This window comes from Rattus rattus, chromosome 4, assembly GCF_011064425.1.
Source record: "Rattus rattus isolate New Zealand chromosome 4, Rrattus_CSIRO_v1, whole genome shotgun sequence".
NCBI classification, from domain to species: domain Eukaryota; kingdom Metazoa; phylum Chordata; class Mammalia; order Rodentia; family Muridae; genus Rattus; species Rattus rattus.
This window is the reverse complement of record NC_046157.1, coordinates 29,354,056-29,381,239: the sequence shown is the minus strand read 5'-3', so window position 1 is coordinate 29,381,239 and position 27,184 is coordinate 29,354,056. Positions and strand designations below refer to the sequence as shown.

Here is a 27,184-nt window from a genome sequence, read left to right as displayed (position 1 = left end):
TTCAGACAGTTCTCTCTGCACCCTCACCTCTCTGTAAGCATCTGTAGCGAAAAGACCTAAGTTACGGTCTGTGCAGGAGGAAGCCCTTGCTCCTGACACACGGCTTTGCATTGGCTGTGCTATGAGCTCCATCTCAAATCCATGGTCTTTGGAGCCCTTCTGGAGCTGGGCCGTCAGAGACAGGCTGGAAGAAGTCCACATCTTACTCTGTGTTGCTCTTCTCCACTCCAGGGTCCACCGCTGAGGCTGCCCGCATCATCTACCCACTAGAAGCTCAGACTGTCATTGTCACCAAAGGCCAGAGTCTCATACTGGAGTGTGTGGCCAGTGGAATCCCGCCACCTCGAGTCACGTGGGCCAAGGATGGGTCCAGCATTGCTGCCTACAACAAGACTCGCTTCCTGCTGAGTAACTTGCTCATTGACACCACCAGTGAGGAGGACTCAGGCACCTACCGCTGCATGGCCAGCAATGGGGTTGGAGATCCCGGTGCAGCTGTCATTCTCTACAACGTCCAGGTGTTTGGTGAGCATCTCCGTGGGCTTCCTCTTCCTTAATCTCCCCACTGATCTTCCTGGCCCTTCTACAAGCATTGTCTTATTTAGGGTTTTACTGCTGTGAAGAGACATCATGACCAAGACAACTCTTACAAGGGACAACATTTAATTGGGGCTGGTTTACAGGTTCAGAGGTTCAGTGCATTATTATCAAAGCAAGAACATGGCAGCATCCAGGCAGGCATGGTGCAGGCGGAGCTGAGAGTTCTACATTTCCTCTGAAGGCTGCTAGCAGAATATTGGCTTCCAGGCAGCTAGGATGAGGATCTTAAAAGCCTACATCCACAGTGACACACCTACTCCAACAAGGCCGCATCTACTCCAACAGGGCCACACCTTCTAATAGTGCCACTCACTAAGCCCAACATATACAAATCCCAGAAGCATATAACCTCCTAACTCAGAGAGGTTTATATTGTGAAAAGCCACAGAGCTGATAAATAAGGAAGCACGCTGGGGAGAGAGAGATTCTTAGATCCCAGGACTTAGGCCATGGATCTTGGTGTAGTCTTGGTCACCTAGACATTTTCTTCCCCTACTTCTCCCATAGGAAGAACCCAACAGCCAGTGAGGAGGAAGTCAATCTGAGGCAACGTCTCATCTAGCCTGTGTGATCCTAGAGATGGGAAATGCAGCCTTCCTCACTCTGATCTGTTTTCTCCACAGAACCCCCTGAGGTCACCGTGGAGCTATCCCAGCTCGTCATCCCATGGGGCCAGAGTGCAAAGCTCACCTGTGAGGTTCGAGGAAACCCCCCACCCTCTGTACTGTGGTTGAGGAATGCCGTGCCTCTCAGCTCCAGCCAGCGCCTCCGGCTGTCTCGCAAAGCCCTTCGTGTGGTCAGTGTCAGGCCTGAGGATGAAGGCGTGTACCAGTGCATGGCTGAGAATGCTGTTGGGAGTGCCCATGCTGTGGTCCAACTGAGGACTGCCCGGCCAGGTGAGTGCAAGTAGCTCAGAGATCAGAAATTCCAGCAGAGCAGGAACAGTCCTTTTCTTAAATAAAATCAAACCTGGTGTCTTTTAGTTGTAAGTTCAAAGTTACACTGACTTATTAATAAATCAACTGTGCGCATTTTCGTCAATGAATATGACCTATTTGATGGGATTTTTTTTAAACAAATAATTTTTCCAAGTCTGTGGGCTTCCATGATTATGAAGAATCACATTTAACAACCGGGACTTTAAAAGAAGCATGAGTAAGGCCTTTCTGTTTGGCTTGAGTCATTTCAATTGACACTTGTACCGAGTGGGACCTACTGTGTGCTCCGCATGCACCAGGTGAGGTAGAGAATGCAAGGCATGAGAAAGACCCCCTCTATTGGGAAAGCTTCCTATAAAGGAGATGGAGCATGGATAGAATTTGAGAGAAGAACTACAATGGATGATAGAGTGTAGTGCCATCATTGTCAGATGCCAATGTCCTGTGGTGGGGGGAGGTCGGTACGGCTCTGAGGCTGGAAAAGTCTGTGGATTGGAGTGTTGCCACACCACTCTTGGCTTCTAGATTCTCAGAGAGCAGTCCCAATTGGATTTATGTCTCTAGTCACCTCAGTGGAGAAGGGAAAGACTCAGTGTGCACTGTTAAAGCTTCAGTAAAGGATATGTCTCCATCCCCAGCATAGAAAGCAGAACTAAGGTCCATGTGCCTCCGGAGCAAGTTGAGATAAAGCAGGCATGCTCACCATCCAGTAACAGATATCCCAGGGAAACTACTTAAAAGGAGGAAAGGGGTTTTGGGGAAGAGGGGCAGATCGTGGTTTTAGTCTATCACGGCAAGGAGAATCTGATGGGGCAGAGCCAGTCACACTCAGGAGACAGAGAGAATGCCTGGTACACTAACTGACTCTATCTTTTCCTCCATTTTATTCCACGGGGTCCTTGCCTGTACAGTGGAAGCACCCATGTTAGGTGGGTCTTTCCCTCTTGCTGATTCTCTCAGGAGACACCTTAGTCGCTAACCTTAACTCTGAAGATGTACTTTCCTAGCCTTCCAGTTGCTTCTCAAGTAAACCGAGTTGACGGTCAAGGTTAACCATCACAAATCCACCCTTGGTCGACTGGAGGACCCGAGTTCAGTTACTAGAACCAACGTCATGTGGCTCAAAAGTGTCTGTAACTCTAGTTCGGGGCCTCTGACTCCCTCTTCTGGCCTCCAAAGGCTATTGTACTCACAAAGCACACATAAATCCATACATACACATGCACACAGGTTTAAAAAAAAAATCTTAAGGAACTTAAAGAAGTCCACCTTCAAAGTCTCCTCTGCAAAATAAAAGGATCAGTTCTTGTGTGTTTTCAGTGTACAATAGCACAGAGTAAACACAGCCATTCCAATGAGATAGAGTGGCATAGACATGAGAGACAGGAAGAAGGCAAAACCAGAACCCAGCAGGACAAGCCTTAAGTCACGTAGCTTCATATTAGTATCTAGGGCAACATGAACGTGGGCCTCAGCAATGCTGGGCAGGGCAGCCTGACCATGCACTCTTGCCGTTTGCAGCCCACATGGCCTCTCTCTTGGGTAAGCTCCATACATTGCCAGTTGCTTTGTCCTGCAAGCATTCTGTGTTTGAGGGTATCTCTATTGCACCCCACAGCTGCATGATTGGCCGTCTTAAGGGCTCTCCTTAGGGATTGTGGTTCTGCTATGCATTGCCTGGCCTCTCAAGCTTTCCTTTAAAATCTGGGAGGAAGCACCCCAGACCTCACAGTTCTTGTGTTCCGCATGTCTGCACAACGGGTGCCTTGTGGGTGGCACTGAAGTCCTTTCTCTGCCCGAGCCTATTCCATTTGGATCACACCCACAACCCAGTGGCCCATGAATGCCCAGATGGCTGCATGAAGAAGAAACACTTCCCTAAGAGACCCTATGTGAACAGCTTGTCCCAGAGTTCTCGTCTCAAAGCAAAGTCTTTCAAATGATATAAAACCTTTACACCCGCTGCCCTGAGTGGGGTCCACCCATTTCCTGTCATGTCCTCAAGACATTTCGTACCATGTTGGTGCAAAGTATGTGGTTTCCTCTCCATGGTTCTGACGACTTTAACAACCTCCTTGGCCCAATGCATAGTTTTCAAATTGTTTTTGCATTCGTCCTTGTTCCTAATTCTCTCTACAGGCCTTGTAAAATCAGCTGTCATTAATCATGCGGTGGCCTAGGTGCTGGACTACCTTGAAATCTCCTCTAGTTAGTCCATCACTTTCAAACATAGCTTTTCAGTCCTTGTCCCAGTGTCACTTGCGTGACTTCTAGTCCAATTCCTAGCAGAGTTTCTGTTCTATCGTAAGTTCCAAGTAAAACCTCCCTATCATCCCCATCAGCATCTGGTTCTTCTGAGCTCCCCCGAATCCCGTCATGTTCTGCCCACAGAACTCTGCAGTTCCCTTAGCACTCAAATCCGTCCTAAACCACCCCCTATAAATCAGCCCGGAAGGCACCAGAGCCGCATGGCAGACTTACTTGCACAGTCCGTCACACGTCCCTGGTGCCAGTTTTCTGGGTTCGTCACTTTTTCCAGCACAAACAAAATAACTTCAAAGGAGAAAAACAGCTCGAGGAGGAGGAATCTTGCTTCGGTTCATGAATTCAGAGGTTGCAGTGCAGAGACGTAGCTCCCTTGAGTCTGGGCCCCATAGCGAGGCAAAACTTCATGGCAGTTTCCGTGACAGAAACTATATGGCAGATAGTAAGTGGGGAGGGGGGACCAAGGGAAAGGATAACCCTCAAAACTATGCCCCTGAGGTCTATTTACTTCACTGAGGCCCAATCTCCCCTAAAACTAGCAGCTGGGGACCAATCAGGGACAATGCCCGGAAGGGACATTTGATATTTATACTAGCACACCAAAGCCAGTGAGATGCTTCAGCAGGTAAAGGTGCTTCCTGCAAGACCCAGGACCTACACTCACACTGTGGCAGACACACACACACACACACACACACACACACACACACACACACACACACGAATGCACACACATATGCATACACACACACTGAATAAAATGTAATAAAAATTTAAATATAAAGCTCAGCATCATGCAGAGATCTCCTATCACTTCTGCCAGGGCAAGGACACCAGCCTTCTTCTCTGTAGAGCCTGGTTTTATATCACAGATTGGGCTCCTGGTGGTCTCAGGTCTTCTCTGATTTTATTCTGTTTTCTCCCTGGCAGGTGATCAGGGCCACTAACACCTTCCCCCTTCCCTTCTCTTTCCTGCTTGGTCCTCAGACACAACCCTGAGACCCGGGAGGGATACTAAGCCGATTGCTGCCACACCTCCCATGCCGCCCTCCCGACCCAACAGACCTGACCAGATGCTTCGGGAACAACCGGGGCTTGTTAAGCCCCCAACATCAGTACAGCCTACTTCCCTGAAGTGTCTGGGAGAGGAGCAGGTAGCCCCTGCGGAGGCACCCGTCATCCTCAGCTCACCCCGGACCTCCAAGACGGATTCATACGAGCTGGTGTGGCGGCCTCGCCATGAGGGCAGCAGCTGGGCACCCATCCTGTACTACGTAGTGAAGCATCGTAAGGTATGACCCTGGCATTGTGCCTCTCCCTCCCTGCTAGCTCCTTAGTGAAGCTGAATTGAGTGCTCTATCTCTTTTCCAAAAGCCAGGACCCAGTGTGCTCCATAGCTGACCCCTCCTTTCTGTCTCCTCAAATGCCCATCCCCCTCCTGGCAAGCTAGCGGTAACAGGGTAACAGGGACAGGGGATCTCTCACAGGCCCCGGTAGAGCCTCTACATGGGCCCTCAGGTGTAACCTCTGTATACTCTTACCTGGAAGTCTGTGGAAACTCAAAGTCCAGAGATAACTCACGCCCTCCATTACAATGGCCACCCCCCCTCACTTCCGCCACCTTGCCATATTTTGGTGATGCTATTTGAATTTGTTTTCCAACCAAAGCAAGCTCTTTCTCAAGCATATCTGAGAATTTTAGCGGGGCAAACAGGTCTTTGCATCCAGGAAAACAAATATTAGGGAACAAGTGTTCTCCCCGTGGGTTGTAAAATGCCGTCCGACTCTCAGATGTCGTGGTAGCTCCTGTTTAGCCAGGCGTTAGAGCTCCTGACACATCACATTGTTGAGACCCTAGTTATTTTCCCGCAACAGAGGGAACCTGTCCAGGGCTTGTAGGAGCTGTCAGGGAGAGCCCTTTACACGGTGACAGGATGAAGAGACAGAGCTGGGTCCATCCTGTGGTGCTGGCCTCCTGCCTCAAAGCTGCGCGAGGGAGATGAGATTCCTCATAGAGCATTTCTGCTCCCCACAAGTTTGCGCTATTTCTTTCCAATACCACCAGATAGTAGAAAAGTGTTCGTCATAATTGGATTTTTAAAAAAAATTTTAATACCAGCAACCTATTCTAAATGCGGTGCTTGTGTCGTTCGGATTACTTTTGCTTATAAAAACGCTTTGTGCACTTGGTAGAAAATATGGAAATGTGAAATGGAACTAAAAATATTTACCGGCCTTTTCCTACTCCAAAAGCAAACAAGAAAACAGGGCTCCCCTCACACGGTGGAATGTTCTGGCTCTGCACAAGCCAGCTCCCTGCTGCAAACACCACTGGCCTCTCATAGTCTGGCTTTTTCTGTGTCTTGCCCTTCCAGAAGACCTGGTAACCAAAGAAGTTCCCAGAGACCTCAGGTGGTCAGAAAAGTACCAGAGGAGGCAAAGACACCTTGTACCCTCATGTAGTTTCCCAAGCAGGCCTGGGGAAGACCACAGTTCCCTCCCTCACAACACCCCAGGCCAGCTAAAGGTGTGAATGGCTTTCTGAAAAGAGACAGCTTTGTTTAGCCTGTGTTCCAGGGCAGAGGTCCTTATTTTCCTGTGTAACTAGACACCTCCCAGTGAGTTGCAGACAAAGATCAGGGAAGGCCAAATATGGCACCCAAGAGACAAAAAGCAGTGTGATAGTAAGAATAATATTTTTCAGGCCAATAGGTGGCCCTGAAGCTACCTCCCACTACTGGCAAGCAGGCGAAGACCGCACCGGGGTAATCCGGAAATGCCAAACTGATGCTGCATTCACCCTCCCAGTGTGTGTGACAGTGACGAATTACCCTTGCATTTCTTATTTTCATTTCTGGGTCCCAGTGGAAGTCTGAGGCCCGGTGCTGGGAGGGCAGAGGGAGGAGGAGGTACAGAAAAATGACAGTCAGGACGGGGCCCCTGCTGAGTCTGGCTTCCATTAGGCATTGCCCCGTGGAACGGTTGGAGCTTTTAAGAGAATGTTGCCAAGTCAGAAAGTATGTCTCAAAAGTTGTTCTTGCTCACGGAACTAACATTAATGGTCGTCACCCAAGAAAGAAGGTTGGAATCAGAAGTCAGGATTGGGTTGTGGGTTTTTTGTTCTTTTTCTTTTTTATTTCACGCTCTGTCTTTTGCAGGGCATTGGGAATTAGTCAGGCTGATTTTCACGTGCACAAAGCGAGTTTCATCTAGTCCACTGTAGACCCAGGCTACTGTGTTTGGGTTTCCAGCATCACTGGGGATTCTCAGCTTGTGAAAACCTTTCCCCTTGGAACAAATCCTGGAAGCCCGACATTAATGAGCTCAGACCATCCCCTGGCCTTGAATGGGAGGTTTTGTTCTACTTGGGAATACTTTGCTTAGGGGTAAGAGCTTTCCCCCAGCAGCTGGTTGCTTTCATAATCAAACCTCAGCTTTCCGTGCTGGTAGGCTTTCTGAGATGCATGGAGCTGGCCACAAAGTCCTTCTCAAAAGATGGTGGGTGGGAGGAAATAATCTCTCACCGTTGCTGTTGGATGCCCAGAACCCTCTCATAATTTTTTTTAGAGAGCTAACCATTAAAAGTTCATTTATAATCCTTCACGTACACCCTGGTTTTGAGCTTAAAAAACAAGGACAGAAAGCAGAAACAGGGAGAGAATTTTAAAGTGAGAAATCTCACAGGATGAAGGGTGCCAAGAGCATCAGGAGACAGGCCAAGCATTCACTTGTCGGGAACCTCACCTGTGCCAACTCATCTAATTTGACTTCAGAATAGCCCAAGACAGTGTATTTGCCCCATCTTAGAAATGAATAGCTCAGGGCTCACCAATGTGGGAGTTTACTTGGGGTTTTACAGTCAGAACTTGAACTTGGGGTCTTCTACTCCCAGAATCCTCTGTCTGCAGCAGGTAACATTCTGAGCATACTCTCTGGACTCGGGTGAAGGTTTCTGTGCTCACTAGTTCTGCCACCATGAATGAGTTCCTCAGCTCTCCCAGCTTAGGCTCTTTGCTTGTGAGCACTGACTGCTGAGACTTGGGAACAGGTGGTACACTGAGAGTGAGCACTGTATGACCGTCTTTCCATTGCTTCAGCTTTTGGTTTCATTCTTGTCACTGACTCGGGTTTGCTCCATATGCAAACAGAGAGAACATTAGATGAGGAGATTGCAGGAGATGGGAGAGTGGCCTTTGGGGGACTTACCTGCAAGTACCAGTCTGACTTTCTAGCTGTTCTTGCAGACTTCCCTTGATGGGATCATTACCTTAGAGACCAGGAGAACCAGTCTTGAGCTCTGCAGTCCCAACAGCCCTCAACTTAGCCCATGGTCCTCTTTCTCTCTTCCTGCCGTCTTGGGCTCAGGCAGAAACCCTCCTGGACACTACAGCAGAGGCAGGTCCTTACCCCGGTCACCTTCTTCAGCAGGTCACGAACTCCTCTGATGACTGGATCATTTCTGGCATTCCAGCCAACCAGCACCACCTCACCCTGACCAGGCTTGACCCTGGAAGCTTGTACGAAGTGGAGATGGCAGCCTACAACTGTGCTGGCGAGGGTCAGACGGCCATGGTCACCTTCCGAACAGGTAAAGTCAAATATTTTGCCTCACTCAGAGTTCCAAAGGCCTGAGCAAGTTATAGTGAGGTCAGGTGCAAAGTCCTGTTCGCTCTGTTCTCTGTCCTTCTCTAGTGGCTGCCTCTGTGGACTTATGTGCCTGGGCTAAAGTGCTACCCTTCTTCATAAGACTGATGAGCCTCTCTGGCATTCTCCCACCCACTCCCCCAAGCAAAGGGCCAATAGCAATACAATAGTAGAGTTGGCCAAAGCTGGGGATAACACCACACTTTCAGTACCCCGAAGTCTTATTTGTATTGCCTTGCTGGTGCCCTAGTCAGATTCTTAGACAAAACAGGATTTTGGTAAGGGAGGTCTCATATGTTCTCTCTCTCTCTCTTATTCTCAATCCTTCTTAACCAGGACGGCGGCCCAAACCTGAGATCGTGGCCAGCAAGGAGCAGCAGATCCAGAGAGATGACCCTGGTGCCAGTCTCCAGAGTAGCAGCCAGCCTGACCACGGCCGCCTCTCTCGTAAGGCCAGCAGCAGTGAGGGGCAGGCAGAGAACAATCAGGACAAACTGTCACAGAGGGCTTGTTGCTGTAGGTTGCATCAGGTTAGGGTTTTGAGGTCCAAGAATCCCAGTGACATATTCTGCATCTCACCACAATGAAAATATACACATTGTAGTTTTTGGAGAAAATACTGGAATTACTGAGTCTGTGGGTCCAGACAGAGAGCAGGAATTCTTTACCCTCTGTTTTCGCAGAAGAGTTAAGAAGTTTTAGCACCAGGGATTCTTCCAAACAAGGGGATATGATAAATACAACAGCAGGCAGAGGGCTGTGGGAAGGAACAGGCCCTGTCAGGGTCAGGTTGGGTCTAGTTGGTCCAGAGCATTATCTCATGGTGTCCCTGTTTGTCTACATCTTTCCTCTGTGCATGGTCATTTCAGCTCCAGAAGCTCCAGACAGACCCACCATCTCCACGGCTTCTGAGACCTCAGTGTATGTAACCTGGATTCCCCGAGGGAATGGCGGCTTCCCGATTCAGTCTTTCCGTGTGGAGTACAAGAAGCTAAAAAAAGTGGGAGATTGGATACTGGCCACCAGTGCCATACCTCCCTCGAGGCTCTCTGTGGAGATCACAGGCCTGGAGAAAGGTAGGACTCTGGTCCTCTTTCTGGTCCTTTCTGCCCTGGGACCACATGGAGGAGGAGGAACAATGGAAGGTCTTCTTTAACTCAGTCCGCCCTTCGTTCCCCACAAGTACTCATGGATATGGAATTTGTGGCTCTGCCTCAGCCCCACAGCCCCTCCTTCTTCCTCTCTCCAAAGAGGAGTACAGAGCCACTTCCTGTATGATTTGAGGAGAATGAGGGTTCTTATGAGTCCTGTGTGGACATCTTTGGGGAAGAGCTGACCAGATATCCCTGGGCTGGGCCTTGAGAGCAGTGGGGGAAATCAGCTGTATTTTCCAAGCTCAGGAAGGATCTCTCTCTCACAGGTATTTCTTACAAGTTCCGAGTCCGTGCTTTGAACATGCTAGGGGAAAGTGAGCCCAGTGCTCCCTCCCGGCCTTATGTGGTGTCAGGCTACAGCGGCCGTGTGTATGAGAGACCCGTGGCAGGACCTTACATCACTTTCACCGATGCAGTCAATGAGACCACCATTATGCTCAAGTGGATGGTAAGTTGCCTGATCACCTCACACTTTGTCTCTCTGAGTTTGGCTTCCCACTCAGTAAACCTGAAAGCCCCTTTGGGGGTCCCGGGAGGATGATGGCAGCTGGAGCTGTTGTTGGCTGTCTCTTTTAAACTGGTCCCCACTTTCTGATTGCACCCCACCCTTCTTCCTCCTTTTCACCTGATACCTTAAGGAACCTTAACACGTGTCCAGCATACCTTCATACTTTCAGGGAGGCTCAGAAGGGACCAATGTCTTTGAAGAAGTACAATTTGTTTCTTGCTTCTAAAAGCTCCAGGGCCCATCAGCAAAATAAAATAATGCCCAATCTTTGTAGCCTTCTTCAGAGAGCCTGAGGGACTTATTCAGGAATGTCTGCTGGGGCCCCCATAAAATTCCAGCTCTGGACTGGGGAGAAGATTCCACAGCATGGTGGTTTTGCTTTGACGATTTCTCTGATGTACTGTGAACATGTCTATTCTCTATTCCATGTAGTATATCCCTGCCAGCAACAACAACACCCCAATCCATGGCTTCTATATCTACTACCGACCCACTGATAGTGACAATGACAGTGATTACAAGAAAGACATGGTGGAAGGTGAGAACATGCATTGGTGGTGTTTCCTTCCCTGGCAGGGGGGTCTGGGGGTTGGCAAAACCTCATGAATCATAAAATGCAGTCAGTGTCAGTGAGTCCCTTATGACACATATGGAGCTATCCCAGTTAAAAGGCTCAATGTGATTTTTTTTCCTAATGACCCTAGCATAACAGAAACATGGGTGGTCATGCAGATGATGCTCTCGTGTGTCTCCTGTGTTGGTCAGCTGCACTAGCATAGACAAACAAGTTTGTCTGGCTGTGTGATCAAGGCCAAGCGAACAACATATACATCACTATGGTGACTCTCACTCTCCTTCCCAGGGGACAGGTACTGGCACTCCATCAGCCACCTGCAGCCAGAGACCTCCTATGACATTAAGATGCAGTGCTTCAACGAAGGAGGGGAGAGCGAGTTCAGCAACGTCATGATCTGTGAGACCAAAGGTGATTCTTCCAGGGTCCTCTCCTGTCCCAGGAATTCCCACAGACTGGAGCAGAGTCTCGCTTCCCCCCCACATTGGTATCCCTTTCAAGAAGAACCTGATTTTTCAAGGAACCCTGACCTTGTCAGTTGCCTCCCTAATTATTCTCTTGATCTGTGTCTTCATATGAGTAGGTTGCCACCATGATGGCTTCAAGGATATGAGAACTAATTGACCCATGAACTCATTAGGAACAAATCCATCTTTTTTTTAAAATTTATTTATTTAATGTATGTGAGTACACTGTAACTGTCTTCAGACACACCAGAAGAGGGCATCAGATCCTATTACAGATGGTTGTGAGCCACCATGTGGTTGCTGGGATTTGAACTCAGGACCTCTGGAAGAGCAGTCAGTGCTCTTAACCGCTGAGCCATCTCTCCAGCCCTTAAATATCTCTTTCTCTCTTTCTTTCTTTCTTTCTTTCTTTCTTTATTTATTTATTTATATGTAAGTACACTGTAGCTGTCTTCAGACACACCAGAAGAGGGCATCGGATCTCATTACAGATGGTTGTGAGCCACCATGTGGTTGCTGGGATTTGAACTCAGGACCTCTGGAAGAGCAGTCAGTGCTCTTAACCACAGAGCCATCTCTCCAGCCCGGAACAAATCCATGTTAAGATGAAAATGTTCTATACACTTTATATTTTTTGGTATTTGGTATCTATACTGGTTGGTTTTATTTAATTTAACTATAGCCTGATGATATGGGAAGGAAACATATCTACACCTTGATCAAAGTTTTATAGCCAAGATGTGATAGAAGCTGCTTCAGACAGTTTTAGTTCATTTTCTGTACTAAAGCATATTAAATGCATACACATGCACTTGTTCAAGTGAGTAGGCATCGTTATATCCAGTTTTTAAATACACAAAATGAGATGAAGCAGTGTATTACTAAAGTCCTAATCATAGGATTACCAAGGAGTCAGACAACACAACACTCCCCTGTGGCGGAGGCATCTGTGTTCTCTCCCCCACTACGCATTCCCTTCAGTCACTTCACAAATACTAAGCACCTTCTGTACACACTTGTCCTCTGTGCCACGTCAATCAAAGGGAGGGACAGATGTGCACACAGCCCAAATTCATCTATCTTCTCAGGTCTTTGGACTAACTCTTTTTTTTTTTTTTTTCCGGAGCTGGGAACCGAACCCAGGGCCTTGCGCTTGCTAGGCAAGCGCTCTACCACTGAGCTAAATCCCCAACCCCTGGACTAACTCTTTAAGCTAGAATGAGGAGGGACTGCCCTGAGGACATGCTAAGCCTAAAAGTAATAGCTCCAGACGGGAGGAGGAGAAGAAGGGGGCAGCTCAGGGGAGAGACCAGAAACACTGGCATCACCGGGTGACTGAAGGATGCCGGAGGAGGAGTTAGTGCAGTTTGCAGGGTCTGTGAGGTGGAAGAGGGTCCTTGTTGGGCTTCGTTATCATAATGGTCACAGGCAGGTTGAGGGGAGAGAACTGGGGCTCTGAGATAAAGGTGAAGAAATGGTTTTTGTCATGGCTTTTGAGGAGGTTGGAGCAGAACCTGGGCCGACTGCATGCTGGGGTGGGAGATAAAGCAAGCTTGAGGTTTTCACCTGAAGCACTGCCCAGGCGGCTGCCCTCTAGTGGGATGGAGAGGGTGAGAAGAGAAATGAACCATGGGAGGGAGTGAAAGGAGAGGACTGGGAGAGTTTCCCAGTGGCTGAATCTCTGGGGATGCTGAAAGTGTCTGATAAAAGCAGAATGTCTCCTGCCTCCACAGTTCTTAGGACATAGAAGGAATCATGCAAACGGGAGAGATTACACAGACTGAGAGGAACGGGGACTGGGTCCCAGGATCTGAGGAGGCAGAAGGATGACGAGTGGTGGTGGGTCGGGAGGCTGTGACATCAGAAAGCTGAAAGAAAGAAGTGGCAGAATTCATGCAGGTTCGCCTGCAGTAGCAGACCCTGATGACGAGCATAGGGTTTAACCTTCTACCTCTGATTGGAATTTACTAATTATCTTCTGTCCCACGGAGGGCCCAGGTGCCCTGCTTTACAACCCAAGGTAATACCTAGCACCTCGAGTCCCTTCATCTACCTGAGAATGGCAGAGCTTTGGGGAAGTTCGTCCACCTGAGTCTGTTCCCTGCTCTCACACATTTTAATTGTTCTTTCAGAAACCACAATTACCTGTGTCCACTCTGACTCCGTGTTTGACTCACAAACACTTCAACAACACATTGCATGTTAGGTACCAGTGTCCCTGATAAGCTATGGGCAGGAGTCAAACAAGGGCTATTGAGTCCCCTGTCTTGGGATCTTGGCCCCATTTCCTATATTCACAGAATTGAGACTCTTTGTTTTTCTATTTGTTAGAAGAAAAAAAAAAAGACAGAAAAATAGATACTGATGTGAGTTTTGTCTTCAATTGCAGCTCGGAAATTTTCTGGTCAGCCTGGAAGACCCCCACCCTTAACTCTGCCTCCACCACAGCCTCCGCCCCTAGAAGCCATGGAGCGGCCGGTGGGCACTGGAGCCATGGTGGCCCGGGCCAGCGACCTGCCCTATCTGATTGTCGGGGTCGTTCTGGGCTCCATTGTCCTCATCATCGTCACCTTCATCCCCTTCTGCCTATGGAGGGCCTGGTCTAAGCAGAGTGAGTAACACCGCAGCACAGAGGGGGAGGAGGGAGAGACGTCTCTCAGCCCACCACGCAGGCCAGTGCACAGGCAGGGCCAGACAGTTCAGCTCCACCTCCCGGGAAGCTCCCAGGTTCAGGTGGCCCCAAAGGTCCCACAGAAACAGTGGATATCTGAGGCTGGGCTCCTCCCTCCTGCCTCACAGACCTCTCTAAGAGCAAGTGTCCTCTCATACCCCTGGTGCTCGGTAATTACCTGCTCCATCCTTTTCTATTGTCTGAAGCTTTTCCTCAAACACGCTCATATACAAATTGCTCATCCCGTTTTCTGCCTTTCTGTCTAGGGCAGGCTGCTTTGGGCCCTCCCTTCCTCCTGGGCTAACCTGACTTGCCTGTTAGCATCTGCTTCAAATAGCAGTACCTGTAGCTGACTCCCCTATTAACAATGGCCCTTTTCAAACTCATCACACTCCTGAAGCCATTGTCTTTCTATGCTTCTCACTATAAAGAAGGAATGGGTGACAGGAAGACTTAGAGAAAGTACTCTCCGGCTATTGGACAGTCGCCTCCCGTCTAACTCTCTGACACCGTGAGTGTGGGGCTCTAGCCAGCTGGAGGAGGCTAAGTAGACCTCTGTCTTCTGTCCTTCCAGAACATACAACAGATCTGGGTTTTCCTCGGAGTGCCCTCCTGTCTTCTTCCTGCCAGTACACAATGGTGCCACTGGGAGGACTTCCATGTCACCAAGCCAATGGGCAGCCCTACCTCAGTGGTATTGGTGGACGGGCCTGTGTCAGCAGACTACACGGAAGCAGGGGCTGCCCTGCTGCTACAGTGGGCTGCCCAGGCAGGAAGCTTCAACAGCACTGCCCAGGGGAGCTTGCACAGGTAAAGAGTTCCTGAGTGTGGGACCCAGGTGCACATATGGAGAGACAATGAGCTGCCGCTCGGGCATTTCCCCCGTTCAACCAGGGCTGCTGGTATAGTCAGCCGTAGCTCATCCTGCTCCATGGTTAGCACTAGAAAGTTCCTTGGGCTCCCATATCATGACCTTTCATTCTTTCCTCCAAGCAGCGGGAAGACACCAACAGCCTACTGAGGCAGCCCATTGTTAGCAATGGATATGACCTCCAGAACCAGCAGGTTGCCAGGTAACCAGGCCCCGCCCATTCCTGCTTTATTTCCCAAGTCTCCAAACCTCCCATTCCCTTTAGCTCATGTCCAAATGTCACTCAGAGCCAAGCAGCGCTTCATACGGGGATTCCCAAGTTTGCCATTTGTGCTCGCCCGGGCAGTCGCCCCAGGGGCAATGTGCTGTGTGCACAGTTGTGATGCACTTCTGCCTAGGGGCTTCCGTTGTTTCTCAGCATCTGTCACTCACTGACTCACCCAAACCCTTGAGGTAGAACCAGCTTTGCCTGCAGGCCCCTGAACGCCCAGTTTGCCACCTCCCACAGCAAAGCTAAACTATCACCAGCTGAATTTGGTGTGGGACCTCCTGACGTTCACAGGAGACCAATGTGTGCTCTGGGCCTGCTCTGAAACCTCTTGGTGATGGGTGTCAGGTTGCGAAAGTGCAGGCCCGTTCTGCTGGACCTGACCCACCCCGTCTGGTCTTGTACAATGCAGAGGTACCAAGTCTGGCTCAGAAGAAGGCTCTTTCTTATACACGCTGCCAGATGACTCAACTCACCAGCTGCTCCAACCTCAAGATTGCTGTCACCTCCAGAAGCAACCTGTCACCACGTGCCAGACAGCAGCGAGAAGAGCACCGGAAGGTCCTGGGCTAGAAGCTTCATGGGACCCTCAATATCATTCAGGTCAGCCAGGGGCAGCAGGGAGAATGTGCCTGATGGGGTTACCCATCACCCAGCAATGACTTCAAGGAGAAAGGCCGAGGGACTTTGAAGGAGTGTTTGGGGGGTTGGGGTGGATGGCCACTTATTTGCTACTACAGGCCTAGAAGGCCAAGAGGGCTTCCCAGGTCAGTCTGACTTCAGCACTATAACTGGTCCTCAAAGGCTGAGAAGGCATTCTCTATTCCAAAGGCCTGTTTGGTCTCTGCATTTGAGATTCAGGGCCATTCCAAGTCTTTCTCTCACCACATGGAGACCTCTCTGATCCTGTTCTGTCATATCTCAACTAGGGAGTGGTTCTTATCAATCATTAGGGAGTCATGCTTGTACACACATCACCACTGTAACTGTGTATGTGCACAGAACTTGTTTGAGGGGCCACCCCTGCCCATAGCTCCCTTTCTACCCACTTCGAGCAAATCTGCAAGGACTCAGTTGGGCACTTGGTACTTCAGAGGCTTAGCTGGTATTTCTTAGCTTCCGGGGTGTGTATGCTCCTGCTGTGATGACCCTAGACCCTGTCCCTAGGACATGGAATTCTAAGGACCATGAGCTCCAAAGCCAGACCAATCATCAGGAAAACAAGATTTGGTTGGACGAGGGGAATGGACTGTGAGGTAGAACCAGCCTGGCTAGAGAGAGCTAGGCCTCCCTCTGTGTTTTATGTGTGTATGGCTGATGGCTACAAGCCCAGTGCTTTACAGTCTGTCTTTGGTCCCAACATAGGTGATTAGTAAGGGTTCTCCCCTTCCAGGGCCAGTGCGACCAGCTGTAGGTAGAGATTAGCTCAGGACTGTTTGATGAGTCTAGATTTCAATGTCTTCTTCTTTTTCCTCTTCACAGGACCCCGGTGTTGTTTAGGTCTTGTACCAGTTGAAGAAGTAGACAGTTCTGACTCCTGCCAAGTGGGTGGAGGAGACTGGTGTCCCCAGCACCCTTCAGGGACCTACACAGGACAAGAACTTGGGATGCGGCTCTCTCCCAGCCCATCAGTTCATGTGTCCTTTGAAACACCACCTCCCAAAATTTAGGCCGAGGCCAATAAGCCAGAAAGAATATATATTATATGTTTGTTTGTTTGTTGACAGAGAAAAATTGGTATTTATTTTTCTATTATAGCCATATTTATATATTTATGTACTTGTAAATAAATGTATATGTGTTTCTATAATTCTGGAGAGATATGGAATCCTCCCCGTTCTGGCACAAGACAGAAAACAAACGGCTGAGTAACTGGAGACCAGTGGAAATGAGTATCATAGATGGTCAGGCTGCAGACGGACCACAGAACCAGCAGCTCCAGGGGCTCCAGGAGGCCTCAGAAGCTGCAGTCGAGTTGGCGGAAGGACCCTAAGCACACTGTTCAGGAAGAACGCAAGGGAAAAAGCAAAAGCCATGGTGCTGCAGACTGACGCCACCCGGAAGCCACTCAGGTTTGGTGGCACAGGACAGGTTTCCGAGATGTCACGAGAAAAACCCCAGATGTGTACAGCACTCTAAGCATTAACAGTCTCCCAGAACCAATAATCGGTGGCAACATATCTCTGTAAAAACAAACACTGTAACTTCTAAATAAATGTTTAGTCTTCCCTGTAACCGTCATCATAGTCACGCATGAGTCAGCGTTTTCTTTAGCCGTCGGGAGTCCCGTCTTCCAGTAGCTAAAGAACTGCTCCAGACGATTTCCAATCCATCAAGTGATAAAATCGGGAAACAGTAGCAGATGTTTTTCATATTTCTTTGTCTTTTTAAACAATGAACACTGGGTTTGGATTCATGTAACATGACATCACAAACTGTTTACTCCAAGAAGGAGTACACAGATGGGAGGCAAATTCACTGTTCTGTTGCTGGACAGGAGGTAAGCAGCTGCCACGTTGAAGGAATGAAGCTAATTCTTCTTGTGTAGGTGTGTGTGTTAAAAGACCAAATATTGCCTCTAAAACACATAGTGCTATGCTACCCCATTAACAGTGGTCCTTAATAGGTTCCCTTCATTCTAAAGTTACCATTGCTGGAGGAGTTGTCCCATTTCAAACCAACATCATCAATAGGGTGTGTGTGTGTGTGTGTGTGTGTGTGTGTGTGTGTGTGTGTGCGCGTGCGTGCGCTCGAGTGCGTGTGCGTACGTGCATGCATGCATGTGAGAGAGAGAGAGAGAGAGAGAGAGAGAGAGAGAGAGAGAGAGAGAGAGAGAGAGGACTTAAAACCTTTGTGTGGCACTAGACTTAATTAGAAACTGAAAATTTTAATGCAAGTCCTCACACATTTCGAGTATTCATTGTGCGAGGAGGGATTGTATATTTCAGGAAAACGAAGAGTTGAGATTCAGCCTGGCACATTTAATCTTATTAAGAGTTGTATCAGCCAGCTTTTACTCTGAGAATTTGAGAAACAGGATCTAAGGTAAACTGGGATGAGTGCACTGGGATGAGTGCACCATCTACTGGCCCGAACGAGAACTGCACCCAGCCTCTGTAGACGCGTCCGGTTTCTACAGAAGGAAGCTGATGTGAACAAGAACTGTGCTCAAAATGCAGCACGATTTTCAGGAAGGCAGTGCTTTTAAAAAATTTATAGAAATAAGTGTAAGGAATGTGGAAATTAGGAGCATGAGATCTAATCCTGGCTGAGAAGAAGTAAGATGTGTGATTTCAAACACGGGGATCGAAGCCTTTAAACGGTCACTTCCAGGAGAGGAATGGGCAGAGCAATTGTTTCCAGTCTTTGCTTATGCAGCTCAAATCTGAGCTGTAGTTCACTTGACAGACTGTTGGAAACTTTTTTTTAAGCTTATTTTTGCCTCTTCTCCATGATCTAAAGGAATTTCAAAGTGGGTTTTGGGGAACGCCACTAAAAGCAACATAGAGGCAACCTGCTTCCTGAACTCTTCCGGAATGGTCAGACACCAAAGGAGTTGCCCAGGCTTCCTAAGATCCTGGTTACCAAGTTTGCTAATCAGATCCCTGAGCCCCACGAACCTCTATCCTCTAGTGCGATAACTCGTTTTCAAAGCTAAGTTTCAAGGCAACTTTTTGTGCATTAGTGAGCAATGAAGGCTATGATTAGCACCTGTTCGCTTTCATTAGTGAAAGCATGCATAGCTGAGTGTAGAGACCAGGTTACCTCAATCCACTCCATAATGTATGAAGCAATGGCTAATTGCTTTTTGGGTGGCCTTGCCCTTAGTCTGCGCCCTGCCCCCTTCCCCCACCAACAAGAACCGTACAAATCCAGATGCAGATTCTTCACGCTGTGTTTGTATGATGCAGACACTGCTACCGTGTCCGACATGGACCATGGGTCAGGGTTTGGTCATTTTTTCAAGTAAGACGGTACTACCTACCAACTAGCCAAGTAGACAGGGAACATGCAGACACATGGGTGTGTTAGAATTATATCAGAAAAAGAAACAGGCCCAATAACATACGCAATACACCTTAACTGTCACCTGGACACCATAACACTAACATCTAACACTGTGGGGGAACAGCCTTTAGCCAGTCGTCTGACCTCCAGAAAGTGTGCTAGAGATTACCGACATACAAGCATTCTGGAGGCTTCTACTATGATGCTGCCGTCGGTCCGTCTGGACCCAGCCTTGAGCCCAGCATTTCTGCAGCTGGGGTCAAACCCCAGCATTGCTCCCAGAGAGCTAACTGGGCTGGATCGTGTGGCCTGGTTCATCTGGGCTTGGCTTCCAACTGGCGTCTATAGCATTTAACCGTTTTAAATGAGTGCATCGGTATCAGCTCCCTTGCTTCCCCTGGTAAGGCCTCTCTGAGCTCTGTGGCCTCAAACTTCCTTGTAGCCATTTATAGACACACGTACTCACACAGATGACATTTTACTGTGCGAAATGTAACCTGTGATCTGTGATCAAGAGTGCAGTCAAACGTTACAAATAACAATAGCCAACGGTGGGGGAACTTGGGCTACTCCGTAAATTGCTGCCGAGAGAGCTGATGTGCCTTGGGACTGTATTTTTGTTCAATGCATTCTGACACTGTGTGGAAAGTTACAGATGTGTCGATCTGCATCGCTGCCAATTGTGTTCACAGATGTGCAGTCCAGAAACTCGTAAGGGCTCTCCAGCACAGCCTCGGCCACAGCAGAGCTTTCTTTCTGGTACAGATGCGGACAGTCCACCTGGGAAGCCAAAGTGTCACTGCTGGAAGGACACCAAGTGTCAGGGAGATCAATCTGTGAGGGGTGCAGCCATGAATTTCAATAAATCCTTCCCTGAGTCAGAAAGTACATTCTTGAGTTCAAAATGTCACACATAGTCAAAAGTGGCTGTTAGAGTTAGACCTCCAACAGATAAAAGTACTGGATCAGAACCAGTAATGACTCAGGTGAAGCCTGGCAGAAGGCAGAGTTCTGATGGATCACAAAGGGCCTAACTAGAGCAAAACTTCCCTGACTGACTTGTTTTGGAAAATGTGAACCTCAGAACTGAGGCGTTTTTCCGAAACTGGGTAAATCAGGGAGCGGCCTCTGCCAACCCAAAGCAAGCTGTTTTGCTGTGTCTGTCTGTGTTTTTCCTCAGTCCCGAGCCCTCTTTATGTTGACTGCTTTATGAAGTCAACAATAGCAACGTTCAGATTTGTGTTTCTTACTCTAAGTTATTATTGGCAGGATGGTTTGCTTTTTCTCTCTCTCGTGTCCTTTTGCAGACTATTTAACACAGTTTATTTTCTAAAGATCCAAGGACTAAGGGAAGGAAGTTTCTTCCTGGGTTGCTGAATAATAGTTTTCCTTGCCAAAGGCTACAGATTCGGAATACCGGAGAAAACAGATATTTTTCTGGAAACACGTCTAACCGCGGCCTTCTTGCAGCTATGAGATTCGGCCTTCTTCATACTCAGCTTAGGGTGAAAACACGTAACTCAGCACAGTCCTAAGTACACGTCAGTGTCTCGGTGATCTCTAACCTAGGGAAATAGCGTTAAGTCACGGCGCGGGAGTCTTTTTTGAAGATCTCACTATGGTTCGCTTTAAAGCAAGAGGATTGTTGTGGGCAATGGGAATGGAGACTGGTGAATTCCTCTGAAACTCTTGGGTGGAAATGAGAAGACAGCACTCTTAAGCGTCCATGTGCCTCATTTCATTCTCTTGCATGGGCGCGATGGGAGGTAGGATGAGCCCCCCCTTCTTCCGCAAAAGCGCGATCTCTTCCTTTAACGCAGAGATCTTTTCTGACTGGGTTTGGACCAGTTCGGTGACTCTCTGCTTTGCCACTATATCTGCTTTCCGGGGGCCCTGGAAGGCGTTTCCCTATTTGGGGAAAATTGAAAATTAAAAAACAAACGAACCAACAAACCACCTCCCTTACATTCCATTTAAACAGCAACTGCCCCTTCCGGACACTTTTTACTCCTCCGCTAAAGTCTCGCCCTTAAAACGTGTGCCTTTTAACATCTCTGAAATCCAGCCTCGCTTCGGAAGTCATTTACACTGTCTATCCATCCTTCTCCACTTGGAGGCTCGTCGCTGGGACCCAGGTAAGACACAAAGGCGAGTTAGGGGGACCTACGATGCCAGAGGAGCCCTTCACACTGGCGTCTAGCGAGAGTCAGGAATTCTAGCACAGTTAAACTCTGCTCTGAAGGTTGCCTGCGTGGAGGCAACCTTCCTTTCCTAGACATTTCAGGAACAAATGCTAAGATAGCCACGAACTGTGCATAACGTCAACCAGCCTTAGGGTAGTGTCTGTCTCCATTCCTAGCTGGAAACCTGGGACAAATAAAGACTACAAACTTCGCTTACAGTGAAAACATGTGAGCTCCGGTGTGCCTTTCTCTGCCTGGAATCTCATTTTACATTGTAAACGAGTTCCCTCCCATCGGGAGGAAGATGCTTCCTCAGGGGACCTTAATTTGAAAACATTTCATTTAAATTATTCCCAGGATTCTTACAGGAAATATAAAGGGTGTGTGTGTGTGTGTGTGTGTGTGTGTGTGTGTGTGTGTGTGTGAAGACAACTGATATTTTGGCAGACACTATAGAAGCTGCCAGGTTACCAAAGGTCAAAGCTCACTTTGGTGAACGTTTATTAAATAGTGTCCCACCTATCACATACTCTGTAGTAAGTACAGTCTCGGGCTCAACATGGATTCCATAATGACAAGTTGAAACCCTCAACCCCCCCCCAAAAAAAAACAAAAACAAAAACAAAACAACAACAACAACAAAAACAAAAACAAAAAAACTAGCAAGCTTCCTGCCGAGTAAAATAAACGTTGAAAATGGACCCTGACACCAACCAAAACCAGGGAGTCTACCGGTGTCAATATTTGCGCCTGTTACCTCACTCTCCAAGACTGAGGTAAAGTGTATGGTGGCTACTCATGCGCGCTCACGGCTCACACAGAGCTGGTACCCTCTGGGAGCCGCTCTAAGGAGGCCAGTAGTCAATGTCCAGGGGCAGATGGCAGGGCGGTGGTCCAAGGCCTGTCGAATACCAGTGCTTTGCTGGGCGTGGACTCTGCAGGGCCGGACGGAAGGGAACTCACCTGCTGGTTCTGGAGTGTGTTCAACCTGGAATCAAGTTTCTTCTTCTCGAGGCACAGGTCGTTCATCTGGTGAAGCTTTTTGGTGTGCTCCTTCGTCTTCATCATCAGGTCCCAGCGCACCTGAGCAATCTTTTCCTGCCGAGATGGGAAGGGGGGAGAACGGAAGGAGTGAGTTTGGGAGGAATTAAAGAAAAACGAGCATCCAGTTGGGTCAAAACTATGGGGACATCGCTCAAAGTAGAGTGTTTTTCTAACTCAGATTAGGTTTTGGGTTCAATGCTTAAAACTAGAGAAGGAAAAATCAAGTTTAAAGCCAATCAGGCAAAGGGAACTCTTGCATGTACATGAAAACACAACCCAAAGCCAGTATGAAAATGTAAACGGAAGTGATTGTGTGGGGTCTGGTTTGATTAAAGAGAAAGTGCTTGCTGCCCTGCCTGCTGACTTCATTTCCATCATCAGATCCACTCGGTGGAAGGCGAGAGCCGACTCCTGTAAGTTGTCCTTTGACCTCCACAGCTGCACTGCCACGGGGTGTGCACATACGCAGAACTATACAGAACTAGTTTATTACTGGGACTGGGGATTGAACCCACGACCTTGCACGGGCTGAGTACTGTCATCACCGAGACTCAACCCCCAAGCCATAAATGTGCTTTCTAATTTCCAAGTTGGACTAGGAGGCCAAAGCTATCGAGTAGAGCAAGGGGGGATTCTCAGAGAACAGTGAATTCATGTCATGGGCGTAATGTACACTTTAATGCATCACGTGGCTCTTCAAGATGGACAAGTCTCTCTAGTAAAGAAGTAAGGCAGGCCCCTGCAGGCTGTGCAGAAGCCCCTCGGGGATTTTATAACTCCCCTTCCCCCATGGCCTCTTCCCTGCGCCTACCTCCCACATCCTTATCTCCTTTGCATTGGATAGCTCCTTCCGAAGCTTTTTGATCTTCAGTTCTTCAAGGGTTGTGTTAACAGAAAGGGTCTGGAGGGCTTCCAGATCGATCACGCGGCCAAACTTGCTGATCATTAGCTCTCGGACAGTTTCATCCATTTCTGAAAAGACAGTCAGCCTCAGTCTCCGCAAAGGCCCAAGCCAATAATAAATGAACAAAGCCTTAACTAAAAGATGCCAAGGGACCGCTTTTGCAAGGTCGTTAAGATTCTTTTGTTGTTGTTAGCAAGAGATTTCCCCTATGGATGTTTGCCTGTTGCTTTTCTTACTAAAAATGCTGGTTCACAGACAGCCTTTTTCATTTTAAAAACTCATGTAAAATGGACAGGTTTTACCCTAAGTGGCTTGGAAGCTCTGATCTCCTTCCCTCCTCAACTACCGTCTGTCTCCAACTAAAGTATTAAGTTATCTGATTTTTCTAATTGATAGCTACAGAATCCTATATTAAGAATGGAGCAGACGCTTTCTAGAACTTTCCATCTGTGATGGTTGGTATATGCTTAGCCCAGGGAGTGGCGCTATTAGCAGGTATGGCCTTGTTGGAGTAGGTGTGTCACTGTGAGCGTGGGCTTTAATACCCTCTTCAGAGGAACAGGTAGAACTCTCAGCTCCTCCTGCACCATTCCTGCCTGGACACTGCTATACTCCCAGCTTGATGATAGTGGACTGAACCTCTGAACTTGTAAGCCAGCTCCAAATAAATTTGTCCTTAGAAGAGTTGCCTTGGTCATGGTATCTCTTCACAGTAGTAAAACCCTAACTAAAACAACATCTTACTCTGAGTAAACATTACAGTAAGGCCTTGTGGGTCTTCTCTGCCCCATTCCTTTGCCACTCTCCTCGGTCTCCCACACCTCTTCTTGATCACTCCATTCCACAGTTAATCTTGGTCTTTTCCATGAGCTAGGTAAGGTACAAGAGCTTTCCGGGGGTTCCAAAGGAACATACTAGCTAGGACTGCATATAAATGTGTATATCTTTTTAAGGAAATGGAACACTAAACACACAACTGGCAATAGTGGTTCTCTCTGGGTAAGGAAAGCCAAGAGAATGTATCTTGCACAGGTGGGTGTTACAATTTGTCAACATTAAGTTGGGAGGTACCTTATTGGACTCATTTTGTTTTGATACTTGATAGCTTACTTGTGAGTTCCACATACCAAATGTTATAAAAAGTATCTTAAAAGATAATTATCTTCTTATTAGGGTTGTTACATTTCACATTAATTCCAGGTAGATTACAAATACATTGTAACATTAATCATAAAAGAAACTGAAAGAATATAGAGTTTTAAAAAGTTTTAAAGAATCTTGGTCATTGTTGTTAACTAGTCTAGTAAACCTCTTCACTTAGTTTTCTGAAAGTTGAGATGACAGGTGTATGCCGCCACTCCTGATGATTCAACATTTTTTTATGAACCACACATTAGTAAAATCATATGGTACTTTACTTTTCAGTGCCTGGCTTAGTTTGCTTAACATAGTGGCCTCTGGGTTCATCTATTCTGTAAAATGACAGTTGCTTGGTCTTTTCTAAAGGTTATAAATACTAGTATTAGTAGTAATACTAATACATGAGTGATTTTGTTATGATTAGTACCACATCTTTTTGTCCACTCATCTGCTGGTGGAACTCCTGGTCTGATTCATTCTGTATCTTGGCTGTTGTAAAAACCCTGCACTGAGCATGTCTGTGCAAATAGGCCATACTGATCTTTCTGATCTTACTACACACACACACACACACACACACACACACACACACACACACACGAACCTATATGTATGTGTGCATGAGGAATCACGTATAAAAGTCTCACTGTGACAACAAAAAGTTGAAAATACCTAAATGCTCAAGGTGATAGCTAGGTAAATATGTTAATATTCATAAAATGGGGCACTGCAGTAGCAGTGAAAAAGAATAAATTACCCAAAGCAATAGGAATAAGACATGGTCTGGAGAAGTCCACCCTAAACTCTTGAGTATCATCAGAGAAGTATGCTGGATAGGTTTCCACGCTATGTGAAAATACATTACCATGTGTACATCTATACCATGTGACCAGCCCTGGAGGAGGGGCATACAGTACTAGGAGGAGGAGGGCGCTTTGCTGGGTTTCAAGCATGGTGACTGGAACAGCAGAGATGATTATACTACTCTGTATTTTCTCATACACGAAGAGAGGCAGCCTGTATGTCACATCTTTCCTCTAAAATAGGCAGCGAGAGATATTTTGCTTCCTCTCCATAATGGTGGGTTGTAGAGATGTGGTTCCGATGCTTTGATCAGGAATCTACTTGTGTGTATGCTAAGGTCCTTGTCCCCAGTTGCTTCTTGATGAATCAATAAAGATGCCAGTGGCTAGTGACTGGGCAGAAAGAAAGAAGTGGCACTTCCAGGTTCCCACAGGCTACGAGAAAGGAGAAGGCAGGAAGAGGAGAATCGAGATACTTGAGGGAGAGATGGAACAGACTCAGAGCGCAGGGAAGATCTACCAAGATGTAGGCAGAAAGGGGAAGTGGCCCACGGAAGGGCAGCTGGAAAGCATCTTGGGTAGTGAGACCAACGGGCTTCACAGAAGGTAATCGGGCAACTAAGCTGAGGGCAGAGTTAGAGGTGTTGAGTAGAAGTAAAGAGAAGGGCACACTAGCCTCTGGAGGCTTCGAAGCGCCCAGCCGCTGAGCCAGTAAAGGAGGTAAGGAATGAGCTAAGATGTGTGTCTTCCATCCTCGAATCCAAGATAGCCCCTGGGCGGGTGCATGCTGTGACAAAGTGGTGTACACAAAACCACACACAACACTGAGTCTGCAGCTTTTGTTTCTGAGGGAACCAGCCAGCTGTTAGGCTCCTGTTGAACCAGTGCGAGTTACTAATGGTCCTCTGGCTGAGACACTTACTGCTGATGGTTTTCGCCATCTCTCTCTTTTCCCGGATGAGCAGCTTCCGCCTCTCCCTGCATTCTCTGTTAAGTTTTTGCTGCTTGGCGTTTTCCTCCTGGAGCTGTACGATTCTTTCTTGCAGCCGATCGAGGGAGTGGTTGGAGAAGATCAAGGTCCCAGAGAGGTCTTCAGGCACCTCCCCAAATACCACATACTCTATCTACAGAAACAAAACAAAGCGAATAGAAATCAGAACCAAAATAGACAAAGACCAGACTGAGGGCAGAGGAGAGAGAGAGCCTTGTTTCTCTGTCCTGTTGCTTAAACCCCCTCACTCTTGGGCTCTACTCTTTCTCAGCCCAGTTGACAGTGACTAGGCAAACAGAAAGTTGTCCTCAGAGAGGACCACATTGGGTCTTTCTGGAAACAGCAAACATCTAGAATAGGTCTTGCCTGATAACTACTTCATAACAATGGAACAGGCATTTCAAGGATGACGTAGAATACCCTTAACAAGATATCAATAAACTGATTTTATGAGTGTTCCTTGCCCCTTAAGAATGGCCTCTTCTGCAAAGTTTAGAACAGAGACAGAAGGAACACCCATTCAGAGCCTGCCCCACATGTGGCCCATACATATACAGCCACCCAATTAGACAAGATGGATGAAGCAAAGAAGTGCAGGCCGACAGGAGCCGGATGTAGATCTCTCCTGAGAGACACACCCAGAATACAGCAAATACAGAGGCGAATGCCAGCAGCAAACCACTGAACTGTTGAAGGAATCAGAGAAAGGACTGGAAGAACTTGAAGGGGCTCGAGACCCCTTATGAACAACAATGCCAAGCAACCAGAGCTTCCAGGGATTAAGCCACTACCCAAAGACTATACACAGACTGACCCTGGACTCTGACCTCATAGGTAGCAATGAATATCCTAGTAAGAGCACCAGTGGAAGGGGAAGCCCTGAGTCCTGCTAAGACTGAACCCCCAGTGAACGTGATTGTTGGGGGGAGGGCGGTAATGGGGGGAGGATGGGGAGGGGAACGCCCATAAAGAAGGGGAGGGGGAGGGGTTAGGGGGATGTTGCCCCGGAAACCGGGAAGAGGAATAACAATCGAAATGTAAATAAGAAATACTCAAGTTAATAAAGATTAAAAAAAAAAAAAAAAAAAAGAATGGCCTCTTTTCTTAACATGACAAGAGCCTACAGCAAACCTTTCTCTTCTTATGCATAT

The 27,184-nt window shown here is 47.8% G+C and overlaps 2 protein-coding genes across 3 annotated transcripts in view; one reads left to right on the top strand and one right to left on the bottom strand.

Moving 5' to 3' along the window:
• The window catches only part of Boc (BOC cell adhesion associated, oncogene regulated), a 37,487-nt gene extending 20,277 nt beyond the window's left edge, over positions 1–17,210 (top strand). Inside the window, exons 5-18 of one of the 2 annotated variants that reach the window (XM_032900234.1) lie at positions 232–525; positions 1,224–1,496; positions 4,791–5,095; positions 8,232–8,391; positions 8,784–8,894; positions 9,317–9,523; positions 9,868–10,049; positions 10,542–10,647; positions 10,972–11,094; positions 13,540–13,761; positions 14,396–14,631; positions 14,818–14,894; positions 15,373–15,563; positions 16,443–17,210. In XM_032900234.1, coding sequence (XP_032756125.1) covers positions 232–525; positions 1,224–1,496; positions 4,791–5,095; positions 8,232–8,391; positions 8,784–8,894; positions 9,317–9,523; positions 9,868–10,049; positions 10,542–10,647; positions 10,972–11,094; positions 13,540–13,761; positions 14,396–14,631; positions 14,818–14,894; positions 15,373–15,563; positions 16,443–16,630 — 2,675 coding nt within the window. In that variant the 3' untranslated portion in view covers positions 16,631–17,210. Of the gene's footprint in view, positions 1–231; positions 526–1,223; positions 1,497–4,790; positions 5,096–8,228; positions 8,392–8,783; positions 8,895–9,316; positions 9,524–9,867; positions 10,050–10,541; positions 10,648–10,971; positions 11,095–13,539; positions 13,762–14,395; positions 14,632–14,817; positions 14,895–15,372; positions 15,564–16,442 lie in introns of both variants that reach the window. The other variant, XM_032900233.1, reaches the window with a different exon arrangement.
• Positions 17,211–20,116: 2,906 nt separating this feature from the next.
• The window catches only part of Cfap44 (cilia and flagella associated protein 44), an 80,256-nt gene continuing 73,188 nt past the window's right edge, over positions 20,117–27,184 (bottom strand). The window contains exons 32-35 of the mRNA XM_032900232.1: positions 25,965–26,166; positions 23,007–23,167; positions 22,115–22,249; positions 20,117–20,876 (exon numbers count right to left, since the gene is read on the bottom strand). Coding sequence (XP_032756123.1) covers positions 20,685–20,876; positions 22,115–22,249; positions 23,007–23,167; positions 25,965–26,166 — 690 coding nt within the window. The 3' untranslated portion in view covers positions 20,117–20,684. The remainder of the gene's footprint in view (positions 20,877–22,114; positions 22,250–23,006; positions 23,168–25,964; positions 26,167–27,184) is intronic.